Here is an 18,887-nt window from a genome sequence, read left to right on the forward strand (position 1 = left end):
GGTGACACCGCCTGGCATAGGGCCAAGGTCCCACTGTCCCCATGGTGGGTGACAATGGCACCTCTGCCACCCCATGAGAGCCTGACTGTGTGAGGCTCGGGGCTCTGCTGTGTCCCCATCCCCTCCCACACAGCTCCCAGTGCCACCAGTGCCCTCAGCACTGGGGGGGGCACAGGGTGACCTCCCTTTGCTTTCCTGGGGATGTTGCGGTGTCACCAGTGGTGGCTCCCGACACGGGGCTGTGCCCTGGCGAGGGAGCCAAGTCCCCAGTGGGACTGTGATATCACAAACAAGCCGGTCTCACCTCCTCCTCCTCTTCCTCCCGATGAGGCGAGGCGGCTGCCCCTCACCTCTCCAAATTTAGCGAAGGCCGCTGAGCCTGCGGGTTTCCTGCTCCTGCTCTCCGCCGCCGCCGAGCCCTGACGCCACCGCAGCCGGGCCTCACCGGTGGCCCTGGTACCAGAGCAGGTAGGAGCCATCATGCTGCCATGTCCCGCAGGGATGTCCCCATGTGCCAGCATCCCTTCCTGGCTCTGTCCCTTCCACCTGCCCCCCCAGCCCCCAGCTCCCACCGCTCCACCTGTCGCTGCTCTTTGCCATTTTACGGGGCGCAGCATCAGCGGCAGGGGACAGAGCTCCCCAGCACCGGGACACGGTGACATCGGGTCGTGTGAGGCTTCGCTTGCCAAGCTTGGGCTTCCCCAGCCTGCGCCACAAGCTTGGTTTTTAGGCTTGACCACTGCTTTGGGTTTAGTTACCCCAAAAAGAAGCAAAAGGGGGAAAAAAATGCCTGTTTGCCTTCCAGTGGCTGGGGAAGTGGGATGGGCTGAGCGCGCTGCCCTGCCCAGCCACCTCCCAGCCCTGGCTCCGCTCCCTGCCCAGCTCGTGTTTAGCAGCTTTGGGCAACCCTCCAATGCCGTTTTCCCCCCGGCGATGGGTTTTCGTGCTCAGGGTTGGGGTTGGTACCAGGGTGCTGGGTGCCAGCACTGTCCCCAGGGCGCTGGGAAGTGGCCAGGCCCCACACTGCCCTGCCCCTCCGCCCTGCCGGGTCTGGGGGTGCAGGATGGGGCAAGAGCCCCCCCGCAGCCTGCTCTGAGCAGTGGCCGGTGCCCCCCCAAGACTGGCTGTGGGGAACCGTGAGAGCATCCTGCAGGACCTGTGGGTCTCATCACTGCTTGGGAACATCTACCCCGGAGGGGACATCTGACAGGCAGCTCTCCTGGAGGGCGAGTACTGACCCTGCTGCTATCGCCGTGGTCTCCCATCACCCCACAACCTCCCTCCTGCCTCTAGCACCTGCGAGGATGCCCTGACCCCCCCCCCTGCAGCCCCGGGCTCTGCAGGGAGCAGCTTCACTCTCTCCAGACAATGCTGCAGAGGGGAAACTGAGGCACAGCTGTGGTGGGGCAGCATCAGGACAGTGATAACCAAAGAGCCTGCTCTGCAGGCAGGGGGATCCTTGGCCACCCCCCCACCCCAGTTCCAAAACCACCCTCAAACCAAGGGGCTGGGGGTTGAACCCAAAATTCTCCACGCTAAGAGTTGGTGTCTGTGGGATCCAGCCCCATGATCCTGGTCCCACCTCCTGTCCCCTCCACAGGTCGCCTGGCTGGAGGGGACTCCCGGTCCCCCCTGGCTACCCCCGGTCCCTGTCATGGCACCTGGATGCGCTACGTGACCCCAGACCCCGCAGTCCCCCACCTCCTGCCCTGCCCCAGCAGACTCGGCGTCTGCCTGTGGCCGCTGCCTGCCCACCCCAAGCTCCCCGTGGGGCACGGCCAGGACCCCAGCCAGCACCCACCGCCGCCGCCGTGGCCTCCGTGGCTCAGTGAGGATGTGGGAAGGGGGTTCCCTCTGCCCCGGCTCTCCTGCATTCCTTCCCCCCCTGCTCTTCCTCCCTTCCCTCCTCTGCCTCCTCCCTCCCCTTCCCTGGGATGTGGCCTGTTTCTTGCCCCTCATGCCCAGGGGCTGGGGCCAGGCTGCCAGCTCCCCAAAAGGCTCCTGGGCAGAGCCAAGGTCTTGCCAGACACCCCCACCCCCAGAAACAGCCCCTCCCCTGGCAGCTGCCTGCACCCCTGGCCCCACAAACCCGGCAGCGGGTGCTCCTGCCTGGCCAGCAGACACAGCTTTGCTCCTGCTTGTCTTGGGCTCCCCCCCACCTGGCCCCTTGTCCCCAAGCTCCCTGTCCCCCCCCAGGCTCCCTGCTGACCCCCTGGCTGCTCCTCTGCCTGCAGCCCCTGATGCCACCAGGGCCACCAGCTGCCGGACCCCCGCGGGGCTGGACATGGCCCCTTTGCCAGCGTGGCTGCTCTGCACCGAAGATGTCCCCACCAGCAGCGTGGAGGAGGAGGAGAGGAGAGCCGAGGCTGAAGAGCTGCAGGGAGGCACGGAGGGCTGGAGGAAGGAGCCCTTTGGCAGAGCAGAGCCGGCGTCGGCGGGGGTCCAGCCACTCCCCCCACTGCCCAGGGGTCCGAGGGTCCCCCTGGGCAGCCTGCACCCCCTTCTCCTGCCCCAGCTGTGCCTCTGCCCCTGTGGCACCCACTGCTCCCTGCTCCTGCTGGCCCCGCAGCCCGCGCCGCCGCTAGCCCACCTGGGTGACATGGGGACCCCAGTGTCACCTGGGCAGGGCTGTGGCAGTGCCCTCCTCCAGCTGCCACCCTGCCTGTGGCTGTGTGGGACCCTCCTGCCCCCCGGGCAGGGTGCTCCCGACCTGCCGAAGCCACCGGTGGGATGTGTCCCTCTTCTCCAAGGGCCTTTCCCCTTCCCCAGCTGCGGGGCAGGAGGGTGCCCCCCACTGCCGGGGGGGATGCCCTGCTCTGCCCTGCAGCCCGAGGTGTCCCACCGCGGCGTGACCAAGCCACCTGCCAGCACCCCGGCCGTACCCGCCGGGGAAGGACGTTGGCAGGAGCAAGTACAAGTGCAACATCTGCACCAAGAGCTTTGGGCAGCTGTCCAACCTCAAGGTACCTGGGGTGCCCCGGCACCTGCTCCCCCCCACCCTCGCCCACCCCTCCTGCCTCCCTAGGGTCAGCCCGCACTGGGGACAAGGGACAGTGGTGGTTCATCCCAGCTGGGCTGGCAGGTTGTGGGCTTCTCCCCGTGCCTCAGTTTCCCCACGGCAAAGTGCCCAGCGGTGTGAAGTGCTCTGATCTGGGCTACGGTTACAGCCCCCCGTGCTCCAGCTGTGCCCAGGGGCTGCAGGATGCTCCTGGGGTGGGGGGCTGGGGCAACCCAGACTCCAGGGCTCCCCAGATGCCCCCCCATTGCCCCGTTGCCCCCCCCCCCTCCCCGGCAGGTCCACCTGAGGGTGCACAGTGGTGAGCGGCCCTTCCAGTGCCCCATCTGCAAGAAGTGCTTCACACAGCTGGTACATCTGCAGAAGCACCGGCTGGTGCACACTGGCGAGAAGCCCCACCAGTGCCTGGTAAGCACCCACTGGGTGCTGGGAGGGTGGGGAGGGTCCCAAACTAGCACCCACACCAAGCCCTTCATCCTCTTGCCCCTGCAGACATGCCACAAGCGCTTCAGCAGCAGCAGCAACCTGAAGACCCACCTGCGGCTGCACTCGGGCGAGAAGCGTTTCCAGTGCCACCAGTGCCACAGACAGTTCTCCCAGCACATCCACCTCCAGCTCCACCGGTGCCTACACCACTGCTGGCACCCACCTCCCAGATCCCCGGTCCCCCCCCGCCACCTAGCCCAGGCTGGTGGGTGCTCCAGCCTGGTTGCTGGGTGGCCAGTGCAGAAGGAGGAGGAGGATGAGGATGAAGGAGGGAGCCGGCCAGGCCAGGCTATGACACTGCTGCAGGGCTTTGTACTGGGGGAGGTGGGGAAGGGGCTGTCTGGGTGGGCAGAGGTGGATGTGGGGACCCGCCACGGTGTCCCCAGGGAGCAGCAATGTCCCCCAGCAGGGCCTGTCTGAGCTGGGACAGCCCTGTGGGCTGCACAGGGAGGGGGGCTGCCCCCCTAGCCCCTCAGAGCCAGGAGGAGCTGCCACCACCATCCACTGGCTCCATCAATGCTGCCCCAGCCTTGGGGACAAGGATGGAGGGGGGTCCCCCAAAGTGACAAGCATCTCCGTGTCCCCAGAGCCCTCGGGGAGGGTCTCCCTCCAGCCAGCCCCTCCTCCCAGGCCATCTGTGCCCCCACCCTGCAGCAGTGTCGCCCCGGGGCTGTGCCTGGAGTACAACCCCCCCCCCCTTTTCCTGGGGAAAAAGCTTTAATTTCTCAGCCCCCCTCAATCTCAGGTGCCCTCCGAGCTCCTGGCATGTCACCCCCACAGCTCCCATGGGGACACAGCTCTGCCCATCGCAGATTTTGTCGGCTCGGTGCCACCACCGAACCCTCCAGGGGTCTGTCCGAGTGTGCCATGCCAGGGGGGGCATCCCCAGCTCCAATACCTCTGGGTGCTGCTCCCGCATCCTGCTTGCACCCTGAGCACCTCGCTCACCCCCAAAGGATGTGACAGCCCCGGCTGCTGAGGCTGGGCCGGTGGGTGACATCCCTCCTGTTATTTTATTCAATAAACCTTTCTGCCTCTGCAGCCCACCTGCCCTCGGCAGGGCTCAGCCCGGTGCAGCTCCCCAGGGAGGGGCAGGAGGGTCCCTGTTGTCCCCAGGGCATCACCCATCACCGCGGGTGTCCCTTGGAAGGGCGTGGGACTTGGGATGGAGCCACTTCTTCCAGTGCTGGAGTGCCGCATGGCTCGGGGCCAGGGGCTGGTGGCCCTGGAGCCCCCTCCTCTGGGAGTCAAGGGCCTGCTCCCCCCAACGGGGACTTGGGGGGGCTTCAGAGACTCTTCTCCAGCTGGAGTTGGGGACACAGCCCCCGTGGCTGCCCTCAGTGGCGCGTGGCTCCAGCCGGAGGGGTTCACAACCGTGTCCCACCAGCTCCAGCAGGGAGGGAGAGGGCAGGGTCCGGCTGACACGCTCCAGCCCCACCACGACCCGACACTTCTCCAGGGCAGCAAAGCTGGTGGGGCAGCAGGTGGGGGACGGCCACACACGAGCCCCCAGCCCCAGCCAGCCCCTGGTCCTGCTGGCCAAGGTGCAGATGGAGCTCAGCTCTGCCTCAGTTTCCCCAGCATGTGAGTGGTGGCACCCAGAGCTGGGTGGCCCCGGGCACCCCAACCGGACCTGAACTGCGGCCACTTGCACTGGGCTGGCAGTGGCCAGGGAGGCTCCCAGGCTGGGCCAGCAACTGGGAGTGGTGGCCCTGGGGTGAGTCTGGCACCGCAGCGGGGCACCTGTGGGTGCTGGGGAGGAGCGGGAGGGCAGGGCGAGGATACAGGGCGGGTGATGGCTCTGCTGTCGCTCCAAGCCCTGCCGGGAAAGGGCCTTGCACCCCGGGGTCAGGTCTCCTGCGGTGGCCCAGGGCTACTGTGACCCCACTCTGTCCCCTAGCCAGCATGAAGCCCATTGAGACCCCCAGCTCTGCAAGACCTGGGAGACCTCCCAGTACTAGGAGCCTCCTGGGAATGTGCTGCAGTGCTGGGGGCTCCGTGTGGGACCCCCATGTAGCTGATTAATCCGCATGCAACCCCACAGCCCTGGGGACCTCCAGCCCCTCACCACAGTGTGTTGGGACCCCACTAGCCCCATGGCCCAGCTGAGCCCGGCCGACACGGTGCCCTGGTGGGCTGGCTGCAGGTGCAGGGACACAGCTGGTCGCTGAGATCCCCTCCAAGGTTACCATCGCCCTCACCGAGATGGGTGGCGGGGAGGGGGTGGCTGGGCAGGGGTCTGAGGGGCCCAGAGCCACCCAGGCCAGCCAGGCTCCCTCCCGGCGCTGCTGAGTCGGAGGAAACGGAGGAGCTGGGTGCTGGGGAACCAGCCTGACCGGCTCCCCGGCTGTCAGCACCTGAGGAATGCCAAACCTCCGCTGCGCCAGGGCTGGGTGCTGAGGGCTGGGTGCTGAGGGCTGGGTGCTCGGCGGGTGACTCTGCCGGTCCGCCCAGCTGTGGCGTGCAGGGAGCAGCACCCCCAGCCCCGCTCGGCACGGCACAGCACAGCACAGCACCCCGCTCGCCACCCGGCTGGCACAGCGGGACCCTCGGCCAGCAGGTACGTGGGGGTGCAGGGTGGGAGACCCCCAGGCACAGGGTGCTGCCTGGGCTGGCCCCCGCTTGCACGGGTGCTGGTGGAGAGGGAGGCTTTGCAGTGCTGGGAGCCGGAGGTACTGGTGCTCCTGTCCTGCCTGCCACCCATGGGATGCTGCCCAGTGCCTGGACCCATGTCCCAGATTGGGGGGTGCTGGGATGGGTCCCTACTGCTCCAGAGATTGGCACCGGCCAGGGAGGGGGGACAGGGCTGGGAAGTGGGGGCTGAGCCTGGCTGTGCCCCTCTCACCTTCAGTCCCCAGATTTGGGGGGCTGCTGGGGTTGTAACCCTGCTCCTGCCACCGAAGCACATCCCCAGAGCCACAGGAACAAGCTGGGGCTTCTCCACCTCTGGTGGCTTTGCAAGCCGGGCTGGGGGCACGGTGGGGCTCCCCCAGCACCCCTGTCCCCCTCCTCCTCACAGGGCACACGGCTGCCTGTGGCACAGCTCGGCAGGGGGGGACGCAGGGGCAGGAGGGGAGGTGGTGGATCCCCTGCCCTGGTTATGAACCCCAGCCTGCACAGCAGCCACACAAACCAAGCCCTGATTTTCCCGAAGGCGGCAGGTCCGCTCTCACCCCGTGGCGATGGGGCTCAGCCCGGTGTGGCCGGAGGCTCGGCTTAATCCATGGTCACCGGCTCAAAGGCACCTGCAGCTGCTGCCGTTGGCCTCTCTGTCTCTTCTGAATATTAGATGGCACCTTGCACCTTTTACTTGGGTGCTGGAAGACCTGGGCTGGGTGCTGGGAGACCCTTTGGGTGATGGGAGGCAGCAAACGAGCTGAGCGGGCTGGCTTGGCTTGGCCAGGGGGGGATTAATTAACTGTGCCGGGTGCCCTGGTGTGGCAATTCCACTGGGATCCAGTGCAGCATGTCCTGGTGGGCAGGGATGGCTGGCATGAGCAGCAGGGAGGTCACAGGGTCTCGCCCTTGTGTCCTTGTATCCTCATGTCCTTGTGTCCTTGAGCAACCATCAACAGTAGGAAATATTTTGGTGAAAAAATGGGGTTCTGGGGCAGAGCAGGGCTCCGGGGTGAGCTCCTTTCCCAGGGCCGCTGGGGCACCGGGCAGCCCGGCACGGCACCGGGTGCTGGATCCAGCTGCAGGGAAGGGATGGGAAAGACAGACCTGGAGATCTTTGGAAATCTGGCTCCAGGCAAGAGGCAGCCGTGATGCTGAGTCAGCAGCTCCCGCCTCCCCCCAGCACCCCAGTGCTGTGCAGAGCCAGCGTCCCTGTCCTGGTGCCACCCCGGGGCCACGGGCACGGCGGAGCCGGGCACTGCCAGCGAGCGCTTGAGAAACCAGCGCTGAGGCAAACCCGGGGTGCAACCAGGTGCCAGGCGGCTCCGGCTCCCGCTCCGGTGGGATGGCAGTACGGCAGGGCAGAGAGGGGCCACGGCCCTGTGCAAACTGCACTGCCCTGGCACAAGGGTCCCCCTGTGCCACCGCAGAGCCCCAGACTCGGGGTGCTGGGGGTCCCTCCAGCCTGACCCTGCTCTTGGCTGTTTGCCTTGATACCCATCTTGACCCTGGCAGGTTTAAGCAGCTTTTCCTCCGCACTGGTGAGCGCACCCATCCTGCTTCCACTGGCAGGTGCTGTGGCCCTGGGGACACAGCTGTGGCCCCGGGGACCCAGCTGTGGCTTTGCCCATGCAGATGTGGCTTTGCCCATGCAGATGTGGCTTTGCCCATGCAGATGTGTGGTCCCGCCCAGGCTGGTCCCAGACTCGAGCGGCGCTGGCTGTCCCAGACGAGGTCTCATCGCCTCCTGGAAAATGACACAAACTCTTCCTATCTGTACTGGAAAGACCTGCCGGGCCAGGGAGAGCAAGACGCAGAGGGCGCATGGCAGGCTGGCAGAAGGGGCAGGCAGCTGCCTGCACCCAGCACTTCTCTGCCTGTCCCCAGCCTCCTCGACCCCCCTTAGGGACTGGTAAAGCCCAACTGGTGGAGGGAGCTCAGCCCCAGGTAGTGCAGGATGAGACCCATTTCCAAGGTGTCACCCAGGAAAACCAGCCTAAGGAGTGGCTGTGCAGGGAGGTGTCCCCATCCCTGGCCAGAAGACCCCAAGCTCAGCCTGTCCTCGGGGCTGAGCCTGAAGCCCCATCCCTGCCGCTGTCCCTGTAGCCGGGCGGTGACACCAAACAGGTCCTAATTGGGAGATGCCGAGATGCTGGAGCGCTTCCGGCTCCCTCCCCGGCAACTGCTGCGTCAGCTGCTTCCCAAACCCAGCAATAAAACCCTTCTGGGGCAGGGACGCAGCCACGGCACAGCGACGCCTCCACCGGCATCCCCCCCAGCCAAGGCGGCGTGGGTGTCCCTGTCCCCTGCCCTGCGCCCCAGGGACCCCAGCGATGCCCACCCTGCAGCACCGAACACAAGGGTGCAGGAGCTGAGCGCCGGGTACCACCTTGGGTCAGGGTGCAAGTGCCGGGTGGCTAGCGCAGCTCCTTTTCTCCTGCTGATGGGGCTGCAGAGGTGGATGGAGCCATCCCACCTTTGCCGTGCAGTGGCAGGGAAGGGTCAAGGGAAGATGCTGCTCAGGTCCCCACCTCCTCCTGCAAACCCCACAGCTGCCCCAGCCCTCGTCCTGGTCCTGGCCAGGGCCCTTTCCCCCCCCCAGAACAGCTTCCCTGTTGATTTTTGGGCTTGTTTGTTTGCTGCATTTGCTGACTCGGCGCAGCCCTGCTGCCCGCCTGACTCATCCCGCAGCTTGGGGCATGGCATGGCTCGGGGAACAGCACGGCCGGGCCGGATCCTGCACGCTCACCTGTGTTGTGCCAGCCCGCCGGGCTCTGCCAGAGCCCACCCAGGTGGCACGGCAGAGCTCCCCACCATCCCTGCTGGATGCAGAAGTGTTGGCACAGGCAGGAGAGGGGCCCACAGTGCCCACCACATCCTGCACGTGCCAGGATGGATGATGTGAGCACCCTGAGAATTGAAGAGAGCCCCAGAGCCACCTCCTATGCTCCTGGGAACCCACAAAATGTCCTGCAGGATCAGAGGGAGGCGTAGGGGGGCTTTAGGGTCTGGCTTGGGGTCCAGGGCTGGTCCCCCAGGGTGGTTTCTGCTCAACTCTCCCAGCACCTTCCTCTCCCTGCAGCTCTGCCAGCCCCAGCGTGGCAGCCGCGGGGGCCGAGCCCGGCAGCGCGGGGTGTTACGAGGCCGTGGCAGCCCCCTCCCCAGACCCCCAGCATGGATCCGCCCTTGCGACACACCAAGGCCAGAGGCTTCGTCTCCAGTGCGGAGCTGAGCATGAAGCAGGCAGCGGCGGGTGCTCCGGGGACCGAGGGCAGGTCCCGCTTCCAGAAGGTCTCGCTGGTGTCGCGGCGGCTGGAGAGCGCGGGGAGCACGCGGGGCCGGGACGGGAGCCCCTCGCGCGTGTCCCTCCTGCTGCAGGCCTGGGAGAGGGAGATCGTGGAGCAGACGGCGTCCGGCCCCGCCAGCCTGGCACACCGGGAACGCTCGTCCTCCATCAACCTCCTCAAGGACTTCACGGCGCACGGCCCCATCTTCTCGCAGGTGTATTCCCCCACACAGAAGCCCCGGCGGCAGGATGAGAGGGGGAAGACAGGGGCCGGTGGCGGCAGCGATGGCATCCTCCCACCGGTGGGTCCCCCCCGTGAGATGCCCGTGCACAGGGAGAGCTACGTGCATGGCACCCTCCTCCCCACCCGGCCTGCCGAGTGCCTCACGGGGGGTCCCGGTAAAGGTCCTGGTGCCCCGTGCGCGGCCGAGCCTGGCTGTACCCCTGCCCTGCCCAGGGCCAGGCACATCACGGTGCTGCGGACGGGCAGGGATGCAGCCAGGCTGGAGCCGGGGCTGGCGGAGGGAAGGGGAGCCCCAAACGGGACGCGCAGCACTGCCGGTGCCACAGTGGCCCTGCCGCAGCTGGAGAGCTGCAGGCAGGACGGCAGCAGCTTTGCTGGGGCCACGGTGGGCACCGAGAGCTCACCGGGCACCGCAGAGGCCACTGGGCTCCTGGCCGAGGGATCCCCCGGGGAGAAACACTTGCCGCAAGCTGAAGCCACGCTGGATAACGCAACCCCGAGAGACAGCGACAGGCCTGGGGACCCACAAACCAGTATAACCAGCTCCCCGCAGTGTCCCTCGGCAGGCGCCGGTGGCCGGGCTGATCCAGCTGGTGCGGGAGAGGGAAGCATGGCAGACGGGGACGGCACCATTTCAGCCACGCCACCGAGGACAGAGCGCCCCCCGGGAGCTGGCAGCATGCCTGAGGACCCCTCCTCGGAGGCAAGTGATGGTCCATCTGAAGCACCAGCATCTCCAAAGGCTGAACTTGAGTTGGAGGGGGGTGAGACAACAGAAGAACCCCAGGGCATGGCCCAAGAGCCTGAGAGCAGCCCAGAGCCCCCTGCTGAGCCCCCAGCCCCTGACACCCCAGCTGAGACCTCCCCTGATGCAACCGAGGAGGACCCTGAGCTGCTGGTGGACATGGAGATCTTTGTGGACACGCTACGCAACATGGAGCCCTCGGAGATGCGGAAGGCGCCCAAAGCCCCACGCCAGCCCCGGCCATCATCGCTGGGCCGCTGTGCCGCTCTGCCCCCCATCCACGAGGACCGCGTGGCTCCCCGCGCCCCCATCTCCCTGCCCGAGGCCCTGCGCGAGCTGCTGATGCGGGGCCCGCCGGGGCGGCAGGAGGAGAGCCTCGAGGAGGAGGTGGAGATTGAGAACCCCTACCTGAGCCCCAGCGAGCGGGCGCTGGCCGGGACCCCCTGTGGGGAGCCCAGGGACGGTGTGGCTGGTGATGGCTGGGTGGAGGAGGGCTCGGTCCTGGGGACACTGAGGCAGGTGGGAGCAGAGGAAAAGGTCAAACCGGTGGCCGGGGGCTTGGCCGAGGGGAGCGTGCTCTTCCGAGGGAACGTTCTCAAGGGCATGGCACTGCTCTCCCACTTCTTGGAGCACCGGGCGACGGCGGCTGACGAGAGCAAGCCCTACTCACGCTTGGACAACAGCGTGCTCTACAGCCGCTTCGTCTCCCCCAGCACCACCCTGCTTGAGCTGCCCGGCAGGGATGCTGGGGGCACGGGCTCAGCCATCCCTGGGGACCACAATGGGCTGGGCCCTGGTGATCACCTCAGCCCCAAGATGGCCATGCTGGAGGCCCCGGGACCTGGCTCCATCCCTCCTGTCACTGAAGAGCCAGATTGCACCGTGGCCCTGTGCCCCGCTGATGTCCTGGTGAGTGCATCCCGCAACGCGGCACCTGGGGAGATGCTCTGCCTGCCGGGGCACACGGGGAGGTGGCGGGGCCTGAACCCTGGAGCATCTTTTCCTGTTGCCATCCCATCAGAGAGGCCACCGGGTGAAAGCCCCTGGTGCGATGGGAGGGTACTGGGATGGGTGATGGAGGGTACTGGGATGGGTGATGGAAAGGTACTGGGCAAGTACCAGAGTGGGTGACAGGAGGGTACCAGGTCAAGTGATGGGAGGGTGCCACCATGAGTGCTGGGAGGGTCCTGGGGCAGGCGGGGAGGCTGAGCCCCAGCAGTGCAGGAATGCTCGAGGTGTGGCTGCTCGGGGCGGTGGGAGGGTTTGGCAGACGCCAGACGCGAGGCTGCGGCGGCAGCTGCGGCTTCCTTGGGCTGCGGGGAGATGGCTGGTGCAGCTGATGTCCCTCTGCGCTCCTCACGCGCCTGTCCCCTTGGGTGTTTGCAGCAGGAGGACAAGGAGGGCTTCAAGAAGATCAACACAAGACCTGGCAAGGTACAGGGTTGGGCTGGGCTGGCTGGGGCATGGTGCGATGCGGTGCGGTGCGGTACGGCAGCACCTCTTCATCTGTCACCCCTTCCCAGATCATCCTCTTCTCCGAGGCTGGCTTCGCAGGCCAGAAACGGGAGATTTGGGGCAACATCCCTGACGCCACGTCCTGGGAGCTCTCGCAAACCATCTCCATCCGGGTCATCCGAGGCGGGTAGGGGACAGCAGCAAGGCGAGGGCACACGGCGAGGGCACACGGAGGGAGGGCTTAGCCAGGGCTCACGCGCTCCCTGTGCCAGGGATGGCAGCTGGGTCCCAGCCTGGGCTTCAGGAGTGACTGTCCTGCCAGCACTAATTACTGCGGCTGCGATCCAGCATCGCGGTGGTGGCAGGATGTCCCCACCCACGGTCTGCCCCGAGGCTCCTGATGGCTGTGGGGCAGCAGATAAAAGCAGGATTTCCCCCCTTTTGCTCCCACTCCGCTGCCAGGTGGGTGATGTACGAGAAGCCACGGTTCCACGGGCGCAAGTGCGTGCTGGCCGAGGGGGATGTGGAGATCGACAACCCCTGGACGGCGTATGGGCAGAGCGGGCAGCCCCACGGCAGCCGGCCCTTCCGCATTGGCTCCTTCAAGAGGGTGGTGCGGGTAAGCCCAGGGACCCCCCAGCCACCCACTCACCCGCCAAGGTGGGGGTGCCGGACCCCCATAACACTGCTCTGCCCCATGCCAGGATTACCGCACCCCTGAGATCAGCCTCTTTGCGGAGGAGAACGGCGAAGGCGCCCGGTTGAAGTTCACCGGCTCAGCCGAGGACACCCGCACACGGGGCCAGGCACTTGCTGCCGCCTCCATCATCGTCCACTCGGGCCTGTGAGTGGGACCGTGGGGACGGGTGGGTGCCAGATGGGCTCCAGCATGGGCTGGAGCAGGGCGTGATGCTTTCTGCCGCTTCCCCAGGTGGCTGGTTTACTCCAAGCCTTTCTTCGACGACGACCCCTATGTTTTGGAGCCAGGCGGGTATCCTAATTTAAAGGCTTGGGGAGCAAAGGACCCATCCATCTGTTCCATGCACCCTATCAGGCTGGTGAGTGCTGGTTACTGGGGCACTGGGGCCATATCCAGCCCTGGGCACAACAGGCAGGAGCATCTCCCAGCAGTTCCCAGTTTCCGTCACTGAATGTTGGTGTGGAAATGTGCCAAGCGTGGCTCTGGGACACGCTCCTGAGCGCTGGTGGTGAGGGAAAGCAATAAAACAAAGTCCAAAAAAGCTTGGTCTTGAATGAAAACGACCCAAAAACCAGCTCAGGCTTTGAAGAGGGGGGGGAATGGGACGACCCTACATCATCCCCTCCTGCTGCCACAGCCTCACTGGGGCTCCTTCATCTTCCAGGGCTGCCCCGTCGTGGAGAGACCCGGCGAGCCGCAGGTGAGCGCCCGGGCAGTGCCCGGCGAGGCTGCGGGGCCGGGCTGGCTGCGGTGCTGTGCTCACCCTGCCGTGTCCCCAGGTGCTGATCTACGAGGCCGCGGGTTTCCAGGGCCGCAGCTTCACCATCAGCCGAGACATCTACGACCTGAAGCACCTGCCTGGGCCAGCACTGCCCACCGTGGGCTCCCTGCACGTCCTGGGTGGCTGGTGAGCGGCGTGGGGTGGGCAGGGCTGGCATCCCGGCTGGAGCAGGGTGGGAAGGTGACGGTCACCCCCGGGAAAGGTCTTGCAGGAGCTGCCTGGGGCTGTGGGATGGCCGCGGGCAGCTTGGGGGACAGGGTGGCACTGGAGCGGTGGGGGTGGTGGCCCCATGTCCCGGCACGTGGAAATCCTCTGGAGAGCCGACTGCCTGTGTCTGCCTGTGCCACAGCTGGGTCGGCTACGAGAAGGAGGGCTTCCGCGGCCACCAGTACCTGCTGGAGGAAGGGGAGTACCAGGACTGGAGGCAGTGGGGCGGCTACAGCAAGGAGCTGTTGTCCTTACGGCTGATACGGACGGTGAGGGCAGGGGTAGCGGCATCACTTGGGGATGGACCCTGTGTGGGCAGAGAGAGCCAGAACCCCCAGACCCATCCTCATCCCCCAAAGAGAACCTTCCGTGCCTGCACCAGGCAGCCGGGATGGCCTGAGATCTCCCAACCTCATCACACGCAGAGGTCCGGGTGCCCAGAGCTGCTCCCACCCCCCTGGGCACCCTGAGGCCAGGCAGGACCCTGGCTGCGTGTGTGGAGAGCGCCCGGCCTGCAGCCCCTTCCCCCTGACAGACCGAGGGGCTCAGGGGGGTCCTTCTCCCCACAGGACTTCTCCCACCCGGCGCTGGTCCTCTTCGAGGCCATGGACTTCGAGGAGGGCCCCAGCGTGGAGCTGAGCGAGGCGCTCCCCGACACGCAGCTGGCCGGCTACGGCACCGTCACCCAGTCCATCCACGTGCTGAGCGGCGTGTGAGTGTGGGGATGGGGGAGAGGGGGGTCAGAGGGGACAGATAAGGGGGGGCTGAGCCAGCACCCACATTTTCCCGGCAGGTGGGTGGCCTACGAGGGCACCAACTTCTCGGGCGAGCAGTACATCCTGGAGAAGGGGGTGTACCGCAGCTGCGAAGACTGGGGCGCCACGGATTGCTGCATCGCCTCGGCGCAGCCCATCCTGCAGGTGAGAGCTCCGCACTCCCCCCTTCGCCGTGGGACCCCCCGGTGCCACCACACACCGGGCTGGTAGGGGCTGGACCGGTCCAAGGTGCCAACCAGCCCCCGTCCATCTGCTTCCAGGTCGGGGAACACAACCTCCATTTCGTCTCCAAGGTCAGGGGCAGCGGATGGGGAGGGGGATGCGCCCCCCGGGGGATGCAGCCCCTTGCGGGGTGGTGGCATCTTGCCCCCCTCACTGAGCCCCTCTGCTCCCCAGATCCTGCTCTTCTCAGAGCCTGAATTCTCTGGGGATCATGTCACCTTCGAGGAGGACCAGGACGCCCTGCCCGCCACCTTCATCCCGCGCTCCTGCAGAGTCCGCGGGGGCAGGTAGGGTGTCCCACAGGCACCCTGGGGGCTCCCCGGGAGGGTGGGTGGGATAAGGGGTGCTGGGGAGCCGCAGGAGGGATGGATGCGCACCAGGACGGCCACGTCAGCCCAGGCACGCTCCTCCCCGCCAGCTGGATCCTGTTCGACGGGCAGGCCTTCGCCGGCGAGCAGCACGTGCTGTCTGAGGGCGAGTACCCCACGCTCAGCGCCATGGGCTGCCTCTCCTCCACCACCATCCGCTCCTTGAGGAAGGTCCCGGTGGTGAGTACCAGCCCCTCCTTCCCTTCCCGCCGGCGCTGGGGGCAAAAAAAACCCCCCAGGAACCTTTTTCCTCTGCCACGGGTGCCCCCAGTCCTGGCTCTGTGTGGCCTTGGAGCCCTTCTGCACCCATGGGTGCTCACTCCTCCTGCCTCACCTCTTCCCCCACCCCACAGTTTTTCTCGGAGCCCTCCATCTTCCTGCACGGGCTGGAATGTTTCGAGGGGAAGGAGATCGAGCTGAACAACGAAGTGCGGAGCCTCCAGGCAGAGGGTTTCAACAACCACGTGCTGTCGGTGCGCATCAAAGGCGGGATGTAAGTGAGCCCCAGCCCTGCTCTCACCCGCCCCGGCTGGTGGGTGCCATCTGCCCACCCAGGGGTGACCGTGCCCTGCCCGTCCCACCCCATCCTGCCCCATCCCCCACAGCTGGGTGCTGTGCGAACACGGTGACTTCCGAGGGCGCCAGTGGCTGCTAGACTGCACCGAAATCACCAACTGGCTGACGTACAGCGGGCTGCAGCACGTGGGATCCCTCTACCCCATCCGCCAGGTGCGTGCCACCCTGCGGGAGGGGACGGGGTGCTGGCACCCGATGGGGTGAACCCCAAAACCTCGGGGCAGGCAGCTCACGAGGCGCTGAAGAGCCGCCAGTGCCGATGGCTGGGAGGAGGATGAGTGGCTCCGGCTGAGCTGGAGGAGGGAGGAGGGCACAGCCCAGGCGCTGCTGGCAGCTTCGGCCCATGAAAGGTGCCACCAGCCCAGCACTGTCACCCTGATCCCCGTCCCCTGCCCTGGGAGGGGCCCCTTTGGTGGCAAAATGCTCCCCATGAGCAGGGACCTTGCGCAATGCCCCGGCATCCCAGCAAGTGAGCCCTGCCTGTGCCAGCTACCAGACAGGCCAGGGCCACAGCCATCGCCCTGGGGAGAGGCAGGGACCGCTCGGGGGAAGGGGGGACAGGGAGGACCCTTTGGGCAGCCACCCCAGGGGACCGTGGTCCTCCCTTCCCTAAGCCACAAGCTGGGTGAGGTCCCTCCTCAGCCAGCTGTGGCTGGCAGGGCTGGAGGCACAGGCAGCAGGGCTTTTAGGTGCAAAAAAGGTTTTTCTCTTTGCAGAGACGGATCTATTTCCGTATCAGGAGCAGGGAGCTGGAGCTCTACCTCATGGTCCCCGATGATGTGGAGGACATGAAAGCGGGGCGGGTGGTGGTCTCCAGCCTGAGCGAGCAGAGCAGCTCTGTCTGGTACTACGAGGATGGGCTGATCAAAAACCAGGTCAGGGTTGACGTGTGATAGCCAGAACGGCAGAGGGGACCTGGGGGAGCCCCTGGCAGGACCCCTGCTGGGATACCTGCCACCCCACAGCAATCTTTTAGGGTCTGTAACAGCTTTTCCCAGCATCTGACCGCAGCCTTGTCCCCACAGAATAGTTCATTCACTCCTCCCTAGATCTCCCCTGGAGATGTGAAGGCATCCCTGCCTTTCCAGAGGAGTTTTTGTCACCCTAATCATCCCCACCTCTCACCAAGGGGTTTTCCTGCTCATCCCACCCCAGAACCAGCTGCACTTTCAGGGAAACCCCTCTGAGCTCTGAGCCTTTGTGCTGGGCGGAGACGATGGAGAAAAGTGGGCTGACCCAGCCACCACCACTCCTTGCAGGTGGCCCCCAACATGAGCCTGCAGGTCATCGGGCCAGCCGGGAAGGGCGCGAAGGCTGTGCTCTGGTCGGAGACCCGGATGCCACGTCAGACCTGGAGCATCGATTCTCAGGGACGGATCCACAGCCAGATGTTCGAGGACATGATCCTTGATATAAAGGGTGAGGCCTTGGTGCCGGCACAGGGGCTGCTTTTCCAGGGACGCCCCAAAGCAGGGTGTTTGGCCACGAGATGGGGCACCCACCCCTTCACCACCATCAGGAGCAGGGTCTGCCCTCCTGAAACCCTCCTGTTGCTCCACAGGTGGCAGATCCTACGACCGGGACCACGCCATCGTTTGGGACATGGCTGAGGAAAGACCCACACAGATCTGGGACATACAGGTGCTATGAGGGGGCGGCGTGCGGCCCTCACACTCAGAAGTGTCATTGGGGCAGGAGGGGGACACTCTGCCAGTGTCCCTGCACCGGGACGGGAGGCCTCCTACCCCACGCACACCGCATCCCGAACACCCCTGTGCCATGGCTGCTGGTGTGAAGGGTGCCCACCATCCCCTCCATCACGAGGGGGAACCACACCACCCCCCTCCTCGGGCTCATGAAGGACCCCACGGACACGACCGGTGCAGAACCCTCCGGAAAGCAGCAGAGCCCCCTCCTCACCAGCTTCCCCCTCTGAACTGTATTTATGTATGTGTGTAAGATACGGCCTTCCTCGTCTGGGCCAGCTCTGCCTCTGGGTGGTTGGTGTCCTTGTCCTTGCACTGGCCACAGCCTGGCAGCTGCTATGCTGGGGAGCTGCCTCCCACTCCAGCACCTTGCCCACCACCAGCTCTGGGCCTAATCCTGCTCCCGGCACGGGAGCTCGGTGCCCTCTAGTGTCCACAGGCCACAAGCAGCACCAAGGCCCTGGGTTTCCAGAAGGCAGGCGCAGGCCATGGCAGAGACCCCACCAGCTGCAGCTCAGGGGGGAGCCCAACCTGCGGGCTCGGAGGCGTTCCAGTTGTATCACCCCAGGGTGAGCTCTGCTTCGGCAGCGCTGTGTCCGTGCTGCAGAGCTGCATCGTGGCGCAGGTCTTCAAGGTCCTAGGGCCAGAGGTCTTCTCCACCTGGGTGAGGGCAGGAGCTCCCTGGGGATGTGACTCAGAGCCAGAAGGGACGCGGGGTGAAAAATCCATACACGGAGACATCGAGCGCTTCTGTCCTCACTGCTGGGGAGAGGAGACAGCTGCCAGCAAGGGCCTGGTTCGCTGAGCAGGTTGAGCCCAGTCTGGGGACTCACTGCGTTGGGGCAGCCATCACTTACCAACCCCGCAGCGAAACGGGGCTGTGCTGGTGGCGACAAACAGCGCGGTGCCTCTGCGGGAGGCTCCCTCAGCAGACTCGGGTGCACCGAGGTCCTTACACCAGGCATCTCCAGCCGGCCCACCACTGCCCTGGCTTCCACCAACAGCCACTATCCAACGTCCATCTTTATACTGAAGCATGTCCCCAGTTACCCAAGACCTGTTTGGGCAGGAGGACACATAACCGCACGACAGGAGCAGTGCGTGTGGCACAAGGATGCCCAGCAGGCCACGCTCCTGCTGGCCCCAGCCCAAAGCACTGCCCGCTGGAAGCAGGGACCTGCAGGGCAGCTTGCAGAGGGCAATGCTGGGCCTGCAGAGCTGCCAGACACACAGACACCGAGTGCCAGGCTGGCACCACAACCCCACCGCCGTGCCATAAGGAAATGCTGGTGGGAAGGCAGAGGGGGCCACCAGAGCACGGAGGGCGAGGGCCCAGGAGGCACGCAGGCCCTGTACAGCCTGAGCTGGGCCTGTAGCGCCTGGAAGCCGCGGAGGGACCTCGAAACACACAGGCGGAGCCCAGCTCTGCGGACAGAGACGCTGCTGAAGGGGAAAAACCGCTCAGAGCGGCCCCGTGCGCGGACACGCAGAACGCAGATCCGACTCCCACGGCTCCGCTCCCCCGGCCACCCTTATATAGCCCCCGCCAGGCCGGGATTGGCTAATAACGGGGAGCTTGGCAGCGCCGGATTGGTGGGGAGCACAAGCCCCTGCTGTGCGATTGGCCAGGACTCACCGCGGCGCTGAGGGCGGTGCGGTGGGAGCCCGCCCGGCCTGCGGGGGGCGCTGTACCCGCTCCGGCC

At 66.1% G+C, this 18,887-nt stretch overlaps 2 protein-coding genes across 3 annotated transcripts; both read left to right on the forward strand.

Moving 5' to 3' along the window:
• The first annotated feature begins 382 nt into the window (after window positions 1–382).
• On the forward strand, window positions 383–4,522 carry LOC130146191 (uncharacterized). Of its 2 annotated transcripts, XM_056332093.1 has the most exons (5): window positions 383–468; window positions 1,120–1,828; window positions 2,235–2,963; window positions 3,296–3,424; window positions 3,509–4,522. In XM_056332093.1, exons 2-4 carry the CDS (start codon window positions 1,567–1,569, stop codon window positions 3,319–3,321), a joined length of 1,017 nt encoding a protein of 338 aa, XP_056188068.1. In that variant the 5' UTR covers window positions 383–468; window positions 1,120–1,566; the 3' UTR covers window positions 3,322–3,424; window positions 3,509–4,522. The 2 variants fall into 2 exon arrangements, with proteins under 2 accessions (XP_056188068.1, XP_056188066.1); XM_056332091.1 differs by having other exon boundaries at window positions 390–1,828.
• Window positions 4,523–9,292: 4,770 nt separating this feature from the next.
• CRYBG2 (crystallin beta-gamma domain containing 2) lies at window positions 9,293–17,462 on the forward strand. The gene is made up of 19 exons (XM_056331542.1): window positions 9,293–11,302; window positions 11,780–11,827; window positions 11,917–12,035; window positions 12,311–12,467; window positions 12,553–12,692; window positions 12,780–12,906; window positions 13,213–13,248; window positions 13,328–13,455; window positions 13,679–13,805; window positions 14,106–14,248; window positions 14,330–14,456; window positions 14,573–14,605; window positions 14,709–14,821; window positions 14,953–15,082; window positions 15,256–15,395; window positions 15,508–15,631; window positions 16,195–16,353; window positions 16,738–16,897; window positions 17,040–17,462. Exons 1-19 carry the CDS (start codon window positions 9,293–9,295, stop codon window positions 17,126–17,128), a joined length of 4,110 nt encoding a protein of 1,369 aa, XP_056187517.1. The 3' UTR covers window positions 17,129–17,462.
• Window positions 17,463–18,887: the final 1,425 nt, after the last annotated feature.

This window comes from Falco biarmicus, chromosome 3 (genome assembly GCF_023638135.1).
Source record: "Falco biarmicus isolate bFalBia1 chromosome 3, bFalBia1.pri, whole genome shotgun sequence".
NCBI classification, from domain to species: domain Eukaryota; kingdom Metazoa; phylum Chordata; class Aves; order Falconiformes; family Falconidae; genus Falco; species Falco biarmicus.

Excerpts from the sequence above, each read along its gene's own strand:
- CRYBG2 (XM_056331542.1), top strand. The coding sequence starts at position 9,293 with ATGGATCCGCCCTTGCGACACACCAAGGCCAGAGGCTTCGTCTCCAGT. Across the intron at positions 12,036-12,310 it reads ATCCGGGTCATCCGAGGCGG|GTGGGTGATGTACGAGAAGC; the intron begins GTAGGGGACAGC and ends CTCCGCTGCCAG. Across the intron at positions 14,249-14,329 it reads ATCCACGTGCTGAGCGGCGT|GTGGGTGGCCTACGAGGGCA; the intron begins GTGAGTGTGGGG and ends TTTTCCCGGCAG.
- LOC130146191 (XM_056332093.1), top strand. The coding sequence starts at position 1,567 with ATGATCCTGGTCCCACCTCCTGTCCCCTCCACAGGTCGCCTGGCTGGA. Across the intron at positions 1,829-2,234 it reads GCCGTGGCCTCCGTGGCTCA|CCCCTGATGCCACCAGGGCC; the intron begins GTGAGGATGTGG and ends CTCTGCCTGCAG. Across the intron at positions 2,964-3,295 it reads GGCAGCTGTCCAACCTCAAG|GTCCACCTGAGGGTGCACAG; the intron begins GTACCTGGGGTG and ends CCTCCCCGGCAG.